Source organism: Capricornis sumatraensis, chromosome 1 (genome assembly GCF_032405125.1).
Source record: "Capricornis sumatraensis isolate serow.1 chromosome 1, serow.2, whole genome shotgun sequence".
NCBI classification, from domain to species: Eukaryota; Metazoa; Chordata; class Mammalia; order Artiodactyla; family Bovidae; genus Capricornis; species Capricornis sumatraensis.
This window is the reverse complement of record NC_091069.1, coordinates 81,259,230-81,272,766: the sequence shown is the minus strand read 5'-3', so window position 1 is coordinate 81,272,766 and position 13,537 is coordinate 81,259,230. Positions and strand designations below refer to the sequence as shown.

General features: G+C 38.3%; 1 protein-coding gene across 2 annotated transcripts in view; it reads left to right on the top strand.

Moving 5' to 3' along the window:
* MTA3 (metastasis associated 1 family member 3) overlaps positions 1-13,537 on the top strand; it is a 143,365-nt gene that overhangs the window by 128,627 nt on the left and 1,201 nt on the right. The window contains exons 10-13 of one of the 2 annotated variants that reach the window (XM_068993871.1): positions 3,834-3,908; positions 5,917-5,975; positions 10,610-10,731; positions 13,321-13,472. In XM_068993871.1, the coding sequence (XP_068849972.1) occupies positions 3,834-3,908; positions 5,917-5,975; positions 10,610-10,731; positions 13,321-13,472 (408 nt within the window). Of the gene's footprint in view, positions 1-3,833; positions 3,909-5,916; positions 5,976-10,606; positions 10,732-13,320; positions 13,473-13,537 lie in introns of both variants that reach the window. The other variant, XM_068993790.1, reaches the window with a different exon arrangement.

Sequence of the window (13,537 nt, the reverse complement as noted above, 5' to 3'; positions counted from 1 at the left end):
AGGAGGCTCAAGCTGGATCTCAGAATAATCTCACAGAAACGATCCCCAAGTGAGCTGTTACCTCTGCCCACTATGGGAATTGAGAAGCTGCTGGGTTAATGTCTGAGCCAGGGTCACACTGCTGTAGCCACGATCTTCAGATCAGGAAACCTCTGGCAGACTCATGGGGTCTAGAACAATTCTATGCCTCTTACTTTTGCTGCAGCAAGATGGATCCCTCGCTATGCACCATCCATACTGTGCCTGCTTAATTTACTTCTGAACTTGTCTTATGCATATACATCTGACTGGCAGAAATGAATCACAGGAGAGTCTTAGAAATACTGTGTTTGGATATCTAGCCTTGGTAGCATAAGAAAGTGAATTAGCAGGAAGCTGGAAAGGATACCGAGCAAGTCAAAATTAGAGACAGTAGAATCCATTTGAGTGAGCCCATTTGAGAAGGAAGAAATTTATTAAAGGGTGTCAGAAAGCTAACAGACCTCCAGAAGGGCCAGGGATCCATGTTTCGATGCTTCATAGCCAGGACTTCTGAAGCCAGCAAACCTACCTGACCCCACAATGGCCACCCTCCAGCAGGAATCCCCCCAGCCCCCCATCATGTCTACTGCCTCTGCCCACCCATCTTGCTTGATTCTCTTCTACCCTGACTCTGTTAGTAAGTGCCATGTATCTTGGCTCTATTCTTAGAACACTACTTTTTACCGAGTTTTGTATTACAGTATTTTTTATTATAAGTGAGGGAAACTCAACCTCACCTAGTTTAGAATAAAAGATAGGTATTTTGGTTATATTAGGATTCTTAGTTGCCAAGTACACAATTCACTACATCTAATTTAAGCCAAATGGCATATAGAATATTAAGTTCTCATAAAGTCTCTGGGAAGACTAGAGACCTAGGTTTGATGCTGCCTATGCCCTCTGCTGTTTGAAAGAAAGGTCAGCACAGATGCTGGCTACAGTCCATGAGGTCACAAAAGAGTCAAATACAACTTAGCGACCAAATAACACCAATTACCCCTGAATTATTAGAAAATATGGTACCGTTTCCTTAAATGAGGAGGCTTAAATTTAATGTCACAGCATCCATCTCTGATGTTTATTTCTCTTCTGGTTTTAGCCACAGCCCTGTCTTTATAACTTATAACTTCTGCACTAAATTATAAAGGTAAAAACACACCACAAACAACAGACTTTATATAAAAATAGAAAGGGAAGTTGGTGCAGAAGAAAAATCAGAGCAAGGAATGAAATATAGATGTTTCTCTAGTCTTCCTTTCTCCCTTTGTGAAACGCTTTCTGATGCCTTAGGTGTCATTCAAAATAGAACACCTCCCCCTCCGCCTCCCCTGACCGAGTTTTGTATCAGAGTACTTTTGATTAGAAGTGAGGGAAACTCAACCTCACCTAGTTTAGAAGAAAAGATAGATATTTTGATTATATTAGGTTTCTTAGTTGCTAAGTACACAATTCACTACCTCTGATTTAAGCCAAAAGGCATATAGGATATTAAGTTCTCATAAAATCTCTGGGAAGACTAGAGACCTAGGTTTGGATGCCGCCCGCGCCCTCTGATATTTGAAAGAAAGGCCAACACAGCATCTTAGATGATCAGAGTTCATCTGGTCTGGTGGGGTGACCCAAACCTTCACTCCTGCAGATTCTGAGTCCCAGGCTAAAGGCAGTGTTCTGTGGAAATAAGTCATTCATAAGTCTGTGTATGGTATTACTAGCCAATGCATTTCAGGCAAAAAAGGGAAATCGTATCTAGAATAATTGTCCATTCAATAAAAACAGATAACTGCTATTCTAGGATGCTGAGAGTCTAATCTAGCTGACGGTTTACTAGGAATGGTCCCATGCTGGAGGCCCTGTGTACTTTGTTCCTTGCAGGTTAGACACTTGGAGGAATCAGATCAGAATCAGTAAGAGAGATCCCTGTGGTGGCTTCCACATGTGTGTCTGTTTTGTTTGTGTCCTTTGAGCAGTCATTGGGTGTCTAGGAAAAGAGGCTGGCTGGCAGCCATAGAGGGGATCATCTTGGCCAGCAGATGAATGAGAAACCTCCTGTGCAGAGGACCTTTGTGAGCACAGGGACTCAAATATCCTCACAGCCAGACCCCCTCCAGGTGTCTGTCCCACAGATCTCTTTTCTAAGCCTCATTGCAACTAGTCCTCTAATATGATTCCTTTCAAGTCTCTGATCATTGTGTCAAAGAAATGACCATTGTCCACAGGTGGATGCAGATTAGTACCTCTGGCCTTCTCTCTTGCAATTCAAAGTACAACATCAGATGTCCACTCTAGTGGTCTGCCCTCCACAAGCGTCTCCCTTCTTCACTGTGCTTCAGGCACTCCTGCCTGGGGCTGAAATGCTGCAGAGTCTAATTCCAGTTGGTGCCAGCATCATGCGGAGCCATCTGTTGCATTTGGACTTTTTCCTCTTCAGTTGGCATATCCTAGGGAACTCCCATGAAGCCAGAGTGAGGGTTGAGGGAGAGATTATACTTCATCAGGAGTAGACACAGACATGACCTACACTTCTTGATGAGAGCCTGCCTGGTGGTGCTGAGCTTAGATAAAATGGTGGACTTAGATAAAATGTGGCTCATGAGGAAGCTTGGGTTACATGTCACTTGGTTTTCTTTTTTCAGACTACCAGGTAAACTGCGTGCCAGGGGCTGTTTCCCAAAAGAATGACTAGGAGATAAGAAGTCTTGCTTTGCTTAAAACCCTAGGAGACTATGCCTAGGGTTTTGCTGCAGTCAGCTCCTTAACACTGCCCCTCAGACCCCTTCAGCTCCATTAGATTGCTTTATGTTAAATTGGAGAAAATTATATTTGCTTTAACTGCAATTGAGACGGCAGCTGTGCCGATCTGTTCCTGTAAGGAGACCACATTTGTTGAAGGTGGCACCCAATTAAACTTAAAAATAATTTCATTTTTCTAAACTCCATTTATTTTTCTCTTCAGGCCAAACAGGTGAGTTAAATATGGAGGTGATAGGAATGTCATGAATGGTGTTCATGTAGGTCACAAACAGACCCCTAGCTGCACTGGGGTCTGGGAAGAACTGTTTAAAGCCAGTGGTACATTAGAGCAAGCTCAATGAGAGTCAGAGGGTGCTGACTCAGCCATCAGTAAATCTGCCTCAACAGCTGACAGTTGAATGTTATCATTCTGTTCGAAGTGCCCTGATTGGCTTCTTGAGTGAATAACAGATTTCCCTTTACAGAGGGACATACTCAATATTTTCTTCCATCTTGGGTATCATAAGTAGAAGCTCATTTGGCCATTTTTGAATAATTATGGAAAAGAGCAGACAAGCTTCCTGCTTTTCTGATATGTACCACACTTGGCTGTTTTTTGGAGACTTGGGTTTTCATTTTATTTACAGCAAAATAGATTAAAGTAGAGCAGTTTTTGAAAAGGTGAGAGGTGCTACGCTACAGACCAGTGACCCCTAGCTGTGGATGTCATCTTTGGAAGTTAAAGAACTCAGGCGAGACTTCAAAATACTGTTTCTAAAAATTATACTTCAGCCTCACTCATAGCCCGAGAAAAACTGATTAAGTCATGAAATGTTATCAGTCATAAGGTTTATAATTTTAAACAAAATGGGGGCTGAGAAATGTTTTGTATCGTCACCTCTAGCTGAATAGAACTTGTTTGGGGACCCTTTGCTCAGAATTAATTTCAGTTTTCTCAAACATTTCTACTAGATTGCGTCTCCCATGTAGGTTATTGCCTCATTATTTTTAAGAAATGGTTTTAAAGGAAAATAATTTCCTACAGTAGCTTGTTTTCATTATCATGTTACATATTTTTTCAGCTCCCTTGGAAATCACTGACTAGCATCATTGAATATTATTACATGTGGAAAACTACTGACAGATATGTGCAGCAGGTAATTTTTCATGTTGCTACCAATATAGTTGCATTAAAATAAACTATTTACACATTAATATTTCTTAGCAATATACTTAGTTTTAAATTTGTTTTGTTTGCTTTATCTTTTCTAGACCACTATAAACTATATAATTTCATATCTTTAGCATATCATTTTAAGATTTTAGTCTCAATATTTTCTTTACTTCAGATTCCATTATGATAAATTTTGAAAAGATAGCAGGGAAAGATCCACCAGAGAGGTATTATTTTCCTTGTACGTGCCTGGTGTTTCATCTCTTTGTTGGTATAGTTGACAGAAATGACTTCAGATGTGTAAGAGTTCTTCTGAAACCTCCTGGACATTTGTGTGATTATATCAAGTGTTTGACCTTAAGTGTAGTAGTTAGTCTTTGCTAGTTTAATGTCTTTACTATTTAAAGTTTACTGTACATAAGTACAGAACTTTCCCCAAAACATTATCTCTAAAAGCAGAGATTAACTTATTTTTTCACTCTTTCCTAAATGTCCCAAATTGAGGTAATTCTCTCAATTACTACTTTTGGAGGAAAAGTATATTTTCCTCAGGTGCCCTAGTATATTATATTCTTCTAGATCCGTGTCAAAACTGGTAGAGACAAAGGGGCAAATAGATTTAACAGGCACTTTTTTCCTTAAGTATATGATCACCCAATGGCAAGTGTTAACACGCTGTAAAAATACAATTTAAAGGATCACTAAAAAAATTACCCTAATGAGTTGTTGAGGTTGTGAATAGTGAATAGATACCCATGGCTTATTTAAAAATGTCCAGTGTTATCATATATAATTCAGAAAGTGCTTATTTCAAACTAGCATCCAAAACCAAGTAAGATGGTTCTTTAGAACATTTGTCTGCCATCTTCTCATCTGTTGTTGACTTTCCAAATAAAGTTTGCACGCGTGCCTCCCACCCCCACCTCACCCCCAGCATCTACTTAGGTAGATGTGAAGACCATGTGCTCTGGAAATCTGTGTTATTCAAAGTGAAAAGAATTTCTAGAGATGGTGGCAGTGATGGCATCAAGGATGGTTGAAATGTGTTTGAATTAAATTATTTCCAAAAATTTCAACTCCTTATTTGAAAGTTTTAAGTTGTCTCCTTTTTTATTTCCTTCTCATTGAGAAAATGGAGGCTTCCCTTGTATTCTGCTTTGCCGTAATTCTGAATGTCGACCATACATTGTTTTCTTCCCTTGTATTCTGCTTTGCCGTAATTCTGAATGTCCACCGTACATTGTTTTCTTCCTTGTGTTCTGATTTGCCGTAATTCTGAATATCCGCCGTACATTGTTTTCTTCCCTTGTGTTCTGATTTGCCGTAATTCTGAATGTCCACCATACAGTATTTTCTTTCTCGATTTGCATTTTCTGTTGTGGTGATCAGTCTCTGGCTTTGATTATGTAATCTTTTCACCATGTTTCCCTACATTTGGCTCCTAATTGGTTCCTGAAAATCTGACATGAGTTCAATCAAGCTTTAAAGTTTACTGCATACCTCCCAAGATTTTGAGGGTAAATGCTTATTTAATTGGACTTAGTTACTGTCTCTTTCTTTTGCATAGACTTTGGAAACTAATCATCTCTGAGTAATTTTCTAAAAGCAAAGATCAGTGTTTTTTATCCCTCCCAGAAAGGCAAAAAAGAAATAAAATAGAAACTAAATGTGAAAAGTAAAGATGATTACTTATAAGTTTGATTTATCTGCTTCTAGAGGAATGGGAAATGGAGTTGCTCATTGCATTATTTTTAAAATTTGTGTCTAAAATGTTTTTAATATCTGTTCTGTACCTCAGAATCTAGTGATTTTCCTTACAAATTTCTGCAGTTTCAGAACATGTACATGAAAGAAAAACTCATCTTAAAAAGGCAGTTTTTGAATTATGTTTTAATGTTTTATTTTCTTGTAAATTTTTTTAAGACAGATGAAGTGGTAATAATTATTTTGACATTGTGTGTGTAAAATATTTCATCTATCTTTTCAATTAGAAACGTCTAAAGGCAGCAGAAGCTGAGAGTAAACTGAAACAAGTGTATATCCCAACTTAGTAAGTAATGGAAATCTTATAAAATATTTGCCATGGTATTAATTCTATCCAAAACAAAATATTTACATTTTTGTCATTTTCAGCCAGATTTGAATTTCTTTGTGTATCTTATTTTCTTCCCCTACAAAGCATAAATTGCTTTCCATTTTAATGCCACTGCAGTGATTTTATTTTAGGAAGAAAAATGGCTCGTGGGGGAATCCCCAGCTTGACTAACAAAAGGACCAGAGAGCAAAAATGCCATCAAAGCTTCAGGGAAAGTATTAGAAAACTAACTTATGAAAATATTATTTGAAGCAAATGTGTTTCAGAAAGCTAGCAACTTTTGAGACTTCTGTATTGTATAATGTATTTTATTTGGGTAATGTGTATTACCCTTTTGAGGATTCTTTTTATTTTATGGAGGATTTTACATTGTTTGTTTGGGGAAAGTTAGGGAATGTAATTAGAACCAAACTTTGTAAATATTGGATAAATAATAAATCGGTCTTGATTGTTTCAGATGCCTAGCATTCTATCATTATCCTCTGGGTTTAGGAATTATTATATATTAAAATGAATGCCAGTTTTCATTTGCTACATTTTAAATGAATTATCTCTTTTTTTTTTGAGGTCATAAGTTTGACAATTTATTTGTTCAAGCAGATTTAGTTTATTGAATACCATGTATATAGTGCTATTCTAGGTTCTTTGGGGATTAAAATGAAATTCACTACAAAATTCTATGTACTGATTCAAACCTTTTCACTCTTGAGTTCAGTACAGTTATCATATACCTAGCTTTTTCTTTACTGAATTTCAATACATTAATACATATTTTAATACACAGGAGGCCTCATAGACAATGAATTATTATATTTCTTATTAGTTTTTTTTCTCAAGGTAGATAACATGTAATTTATAAGGTCCATAATTTTTATTCAGGGCTATAATGTCCTTTCTGCAGAGTGGTTTCTAATATTTTAAAAAATTATATGTTTTATTTGACTGATCTATATAAGAGCAACTCCCCAAAGAAAACAGTATTGTGGTTCATGTGTCTTAGATTTTCAAAAGCAAGCATATCAGCATTCCTCTACTTTACAGTGCTGTCAGATTACAGGAAAAGTGGCTAGTATTCACCAAATACCACAGTTTTGGTGTTTCTATTCAGTTTTGCATTGACTTTGGAATCTTGATCTAAGTTGAAGACTGGTCTGTGGGTCAAATCTCACCTGCCACCAGTTTTGGTAAATAAAGTGTTTACAGAACAGCCATGTTCTGTAAATCATATATGTAAATAGAAGTTATGAATCTGTATTGTTGAGTTGGAAAAGAAGCTGAGTTCTTTGAACAATTTCCCAATTAACTCTGAAATATTATTTTAAAACAGATTGTAGGTTAAGTTGGTTTTTTGACCACACCACATGGCTTGTTACACCCCAGGGGTCGAACATGAGTCCACACCCGCAGTAGTGAAAGCACTGAGTCCTAACCACAGGACCGAGAGTTATTTTTCACTCTTGCTTGTTTGAACCTGACAGTCTCCTGTATGCGAAGCACTGTGTTCAGTACTAGAAGTCGGTCAGTTAGGAAGACAGGTGGTCTTCTGGAGCCTGCATTCTAGTGTCGGGGAGACAGAGGCCAAACAGCTAGTCACCCAGTGTGACAAGTACTGTGGTGGAGAGGAAGTGCTTGTGTGAGAGTTTATCCTGGGACCACACTCAGGTGATGCTGTCAGGGAAGATTCCTTGTGGAGGTGAGTTTGAGTGAACTCTAGGCAAGGGATTAATTGGGTGATGGGGGCTTTCCGGGCTGATGGAATCATGAGATGGGAAGGGGCAGAACATAGTTAAGGAGCAGAGAGAAAGGCAGTGTGGCTGATATGAAGAGAGAGGTGAGCCGTGGGAGGCCAGTATAGTGGGCAGGGGCCAGGGGTTAGCCCTCTGATGAACGCTGGAATTGGGTTTGAAACAAGGAAGTGTCATCAGATTTGTATGCGCTTTAAGATGACTGGCTGTATTTTGGGGAGTCAGGGGAGTGGCTGTAAGGACACCAATTATGAAGTTCTTGGAGAATAAAGATGATAACAACTTGACCTAGACCTGTGGCCTGGACAGTGCCTGCTACTTGGAGGTGATTGACGTGTATGGAGGGGAGGAGGGGAGATGTTGAATCCCAGGTTTCTGGCTAGCTTAATTAGGTGGATTGCTGTGCTGTTCACCATGATGAGAAGCTGCAGCAGAGAACCAGGTTGGGTCATTTTGAGTTTGCTTTCTTCAAAAAGAGGTGTTGAGTATGTTGTCAGATATATTGTTCTTAAACTCAGAAGAAAGTTCTGGGCTAGAAGTCCAAATTTGAGCTTCATTTGCATAGAATATTGTTCTTGAAACTACAGATTTCTTAGAGTAATAAGAAGTTGAGCCTTGGACCAAACTTGAGGAAATCTAGTATTTCTATATCAGATAGATATTGATAGCCGAAAAAAGAATAGCCAAGTGAGTGTATTATCACACAGCCCGAGAGAGGAGTATCTTTCAAAGAGGGAAAGAGGTTAACAGTGTCAAATGCTAGTGAAAATAGCCAGGGAATGTAGCAACATGGAGGTGGTTGGTGACAGTGAAGATTGGCAGCTCTCAAGAAAATTGGCTGAAAAGGCAAATCCCTGGTGTTGAGGGTTGAGTATGGGTAGAGTAATGGAGGTTTGTTTTTTTTTTAATAGGAGAGATATGTTTCCATGGTAAATTTGGGTCCAGGAGAGAGAATCAAGTGTACAAAGTTCTCAAGAGGGCAGGAGGGCTGGAGTCTGGAGCACAGAGGAAGGGAGGAAGGATTTGGGCATTAGCTAAAAGGAAGGGCAGCTTCATATAATGCAGCTTTTAAAACTTTATTAAAATCATCACATTAGCATCAACCATTTGTCCCCTGAGAATTAATCTATAGGTTCTTGGTTTTGAAAAGCGTATGTTTAGTGGTTGACCTGTCTATATTCCACCTTTACATACTCATTTTCCTTTTGTGATTATTATAATTAAAGTCAGTGGTTTATTCAGCCACATAACATTCTAGATTAATTTGAACAACTGAAGTTGTGTTTACTCTCGCTTTTTTCAGGCTGCTCAACTTTAAATTTGTATTAGCTGTCTTTTAACACATATATATTTGTCCCTGTGTTAAATGTCAGATATTTTCATATTTAGAGAAAATCTTCTGAAATTGACATTATCAGCCATTTGACTTCAAGGGGTATCATTTCTGACTATGCATAGTAGATTTTTACAGACCTTTGGAAATCTTAGTCATTGTTAATCACCACTTTTAATTTTGTGTTTCCAACTGAAATCTATAGAGGAGAAATACTTTTTGTCTGTTGTAAAATGTGTTTTTAAAACCAATTTGTCTTCAAAATACATTGCTGGCACAGATAAGAAGTATAAATAATAGCCCTGTTTATAGAATAGGGTTTTCAGTGCACACACAGGTTAGCTGGTTTCACTTAAGAGTTACAGTATCACTGGCAGAAAGAAATCTTAATTTGTCATCAGGTAAAGTTTACATATTAGGCTTTCACTGGTAAATGTAAGTGTGGGAATGAGAAAGAGCAAAAAGGAAACTCATGAGTCTACTCTCTGCTGAAACTTCAAATGTCTTTCTTAACAGCTGTGAGCTCTCTTTACTTCACTGGCCATAGGAATATATGTAGTCCGCATGTAGTCATTCAGCATTCATTGCTAACAAATAAGTTGCTAATTTATTTTATTTTCTGCCCAGCATATAGACATGAAGGCTCCTCTAGAATGAAAGTTGCTTGATGTCAGCACTTTTCTTTACTGGACCCTGAATAAATATATGTTAGGTAAATTAAGAGTGTACTTGAGGACATACTGTGTACACCTAGGTGGACAGTGTTCTTGGGTGTGACTGATAAGCAGGGCAGTTAGGCTGCCCCAGATGGGAAAAAGTAAACCATGTTGGCACAGTAAATACCAAAACAGTCCAGGCTACATGATTCTGAGGAATTATGACTTCTGGAAATCTGATAGATATTACCTTTTTCCTCTTAAAAAGAAATGCCTCGGATACATTTAGTGGGTTTTCTAATTTCAAGTGCTCTGTAATCATCTTCATAAAAATTCAAGCATAATAGAAAGGATGAGTGGCCACAGCCTCCTGAAGTGCTTTTACCTCTCGCAGTGTCACTGTTGACATGCAGCTTTTGTGCAGTTCCCTGAGAGCCAGTGTGGGGTCAGCAGCTGTCACTCCAGCAGCAGGATGGGCAGTGGTTTTCCCTAAACACTGCACACTGCTTAATTTATTTAATCCAGAAATTATTTTGTCATGATAAGTAATAAAATTTAATAACTTGCATCTTCCAAAATTTCAGACAGTATCCTAAGGAAATTGTGTCTGGGTGAGGAAGAGATATGACTCTCTTTATTTTGTGAGTGTCATGCTTATGAGATTGGTTTTTACATAGCCTCGGTTTGTAAAGATAAATGGTTTGGGTTCATTTAAACACCTTATTTTTATTTCTTCTTCATCAAACATTCAAATGTTTATGTGTGGTTAAGATAAATCAGTAGTGAAGTGCAGAGCCTTTTACCTTGTTACACAAGTCATTTTTATCACTTCACTTTATATTTCATTGAAAGCAGCAAACCAAATCCCAACCAAATATCCACCAGCAATGGCAAACCTGGTGCTGTGAATGGAGCTGTGGGAACCACGTTCCAGCCACAAAACCCTCTCCTCGGGCGAGCCTGCGAGAGCTGCTACGGTGAGTTTTCTCCAGCAGGGCTTATTCCCCACTCCAGCCTCTACTCCCCCAGGGACCGTGCTGGCGGCATCCGTGGGAGGTGTGGGAGTCAGCCCTGCATGGAGAGCAGGATAAGGTAGCCTCAGAGTGAATAGATGCCCATCCTTACCTTCCGCTTGGACGCTCAATTTAGGTGTTAGGTTCCTTTGATTTGCTTCTGTGGTGTCCTGGGTTTGTTGAGTATTCCACAGCAGTGCGTGCTAAGCTGCATTCAGAGCTGTTACTAGCTTTGTGTAAACCATGGTCTCACGAAATATACCAGTACACTTTTGGTGGGTTTCTCAGTATATTTTGACAAATTAAAGGCTCCACATAACTTTGTAGGAAGGACTTACTGCTAGAAACTGGTATTTATAGTCCTCAGACCAGTTCCCTTAGAGTACTGGCTTGGGAGATGCTGTTTATGATACTCTTGTGTTTATTAGTATTTATCCTTGTTAAAAAAACTACCTGATGCCGGCGCATTATATTTGCCTTGAATGTTAAATTGAGGTGGTGAGACGAACTGTTAAGTAGTCGATACTTTTTCTACTTTTTTTCTTTTTCTTTTGGCTGTACCTCTCTGCATGTGGAATCTTAGTTCCTTGACCAGGGGTTGAAGCCACGTCCTCTGCAGTGGTGATGCTGAGTCTTAACCACTGGACTGCCATGGAAGTCCCAGATACATTTTTTATATTTCTTTAAAACCTCAAACAACAATATAGTCTCTTAAACGGGGCTGTGGTGACACAATCATCCATATGGCCTTCCAGTCAGAGCAGCTTGGTGTGGAAGAAGGAAGGACACAATATTGACTGAAAATCATCCATATGTCCTTCCAGTCAGAGCAGCCTGGTGTGGAAGAGGGAAGGACACCAGTGTTGACTAAAAACATCTACTTGGTGCCCAGTTTTTGACTCTCCTCCATGCCCCATACCAGGCTCCAGCATTAGGAAAGGCTTTTAAAGCCAAATCATGTAATTATCTTTCCTACAATCAAGGAAGGTGTGAGCCAGACGGATTGCTGTCTTCATAGAAATAGCACATGCCTAACCATTTTCTGTACCACGAGAGTGCAAAGGGAAACACTTTGTGGAAAATTAGATTCTTTTGGTCACAATTTTACATGGATTGCATAGCTGTTTTTGCATTGGGGGATATCTTAGATTTTGAACTTCATTTATATTTAAATGAAAGTAGAAAGACTCCTAAAGAAATGCTAGTGTCTTATACACCCCCTTTCATCTTATATGTAGTCTCACATATCCCTTTAAATAATTATTCCACCATTTTTATATGTGCATGACAAAAAAGCAGTTTTAATTTTATAATCTTTGAGGTCCATGTATTAAATTACTTATTATAATTATAGTTCAATATAATATACATACCAAATTTATCTTTACAGAAAGAATTTGATGTTTTCTGTTTGTCAGTCTTTAATTGAATTTGAGTTAGTTGTATAAAGAGAAAGGCATTTGTTGACATATTAAAATGACATATCATGATTAATTTGGATAAAAATACTTTTTTAAATACAAGTGAAATTTTATATTCAGAATCCAAAACAAGTCCATGCCTAATATTTAGGATTCTTAAAATTTGTGTTTTAAAAAACTCAGCTTGACTTATTTGACTATTTGGTTTTAAATTACAAGAGGGAACATTTTTAGGTTACTGTTTGCCAGGAGTCCCCCCAGAATAACACATGATGGGGTTCATAAGAAGTAGTATGACTATAGTGATCACTATATCTTCCCTTTTTGACAGTGTCTTGTGAAGTGTTAGTTGATAACCCTGATGTGCTGTTCGAACATGTTAACCTGATGAAGGCAACGTTGCAGGTCAAGGGCAGAAGATTCAGTGTTTTCTGTCTTAAACTTCAGATCCATTGTGGGAATACTTAAATTGTTATATGGCAGTAATTAAAATTTCAGAGCAAAATAATACAGGTCTGTAGTGTTCGGCTCAGGAATAAATCAGCTGAGCTCTCCAGGCTTAAGCATGCTGCGATCTCTGCTGCACGTGCTCACTTGATAGGGACTTACAGTCTTGAAACAGATTCCATTTCTAAAGAGAGAAGAAGTAAAGTAATTGTTTTATCTATTGATTAAAATAAAGGAATGAAAAACAGATAACCTATTTCTGTCCAACTTCCACCTTTATCTGTGAGAGTCCCTTTAAGCACCTTAAACCCTGAGCTAGTTTCTGAACCATAGGTTTGGAAACCAGGATTTAGTTTTAATACCTTCCTAATAACTTACCTCCAGAAATGTACACAATAGAGGATGTTTTTAATGAACCAACAAAAATTCCTTCAGCAGTATAATGTGTAATAGAGGGCACTTAATAAGGGCATTTGATATATAGAGAAATAAACGGCTGAATGAATTCTGACTTGAAAAATACATGCATGTATCAGACGTTCCTGTTTGCTGGGTAAACTGGGAGAAGAAAAATAAGATTGTAAACTAAAGATGGCTTTGGACTGTTTTTCAAATGTTTGTCTGTATATGTGTTGCTGTTACAAGTTATATCACATTCTTTACTTATTTTTCCCTCCATCTTTAGCCACACAGTCTCATCAGTGGTATTCTTGGGGCCCACCTAATATGCAGTGTAGGTTATGTGCAACCTGTTGGCTCTATTGGAAAAAATACGGAGGCCTGAAGATGCCCACCCAGTCGGAAGAGGAGAAGTTACCTCCTAGCCCAGCTACCGAGGTACACAAGCAGTGGTCTTTTTAGTGTTGAGAAATGGCACGTTTTTCAGCGCCTGAATCACTCCT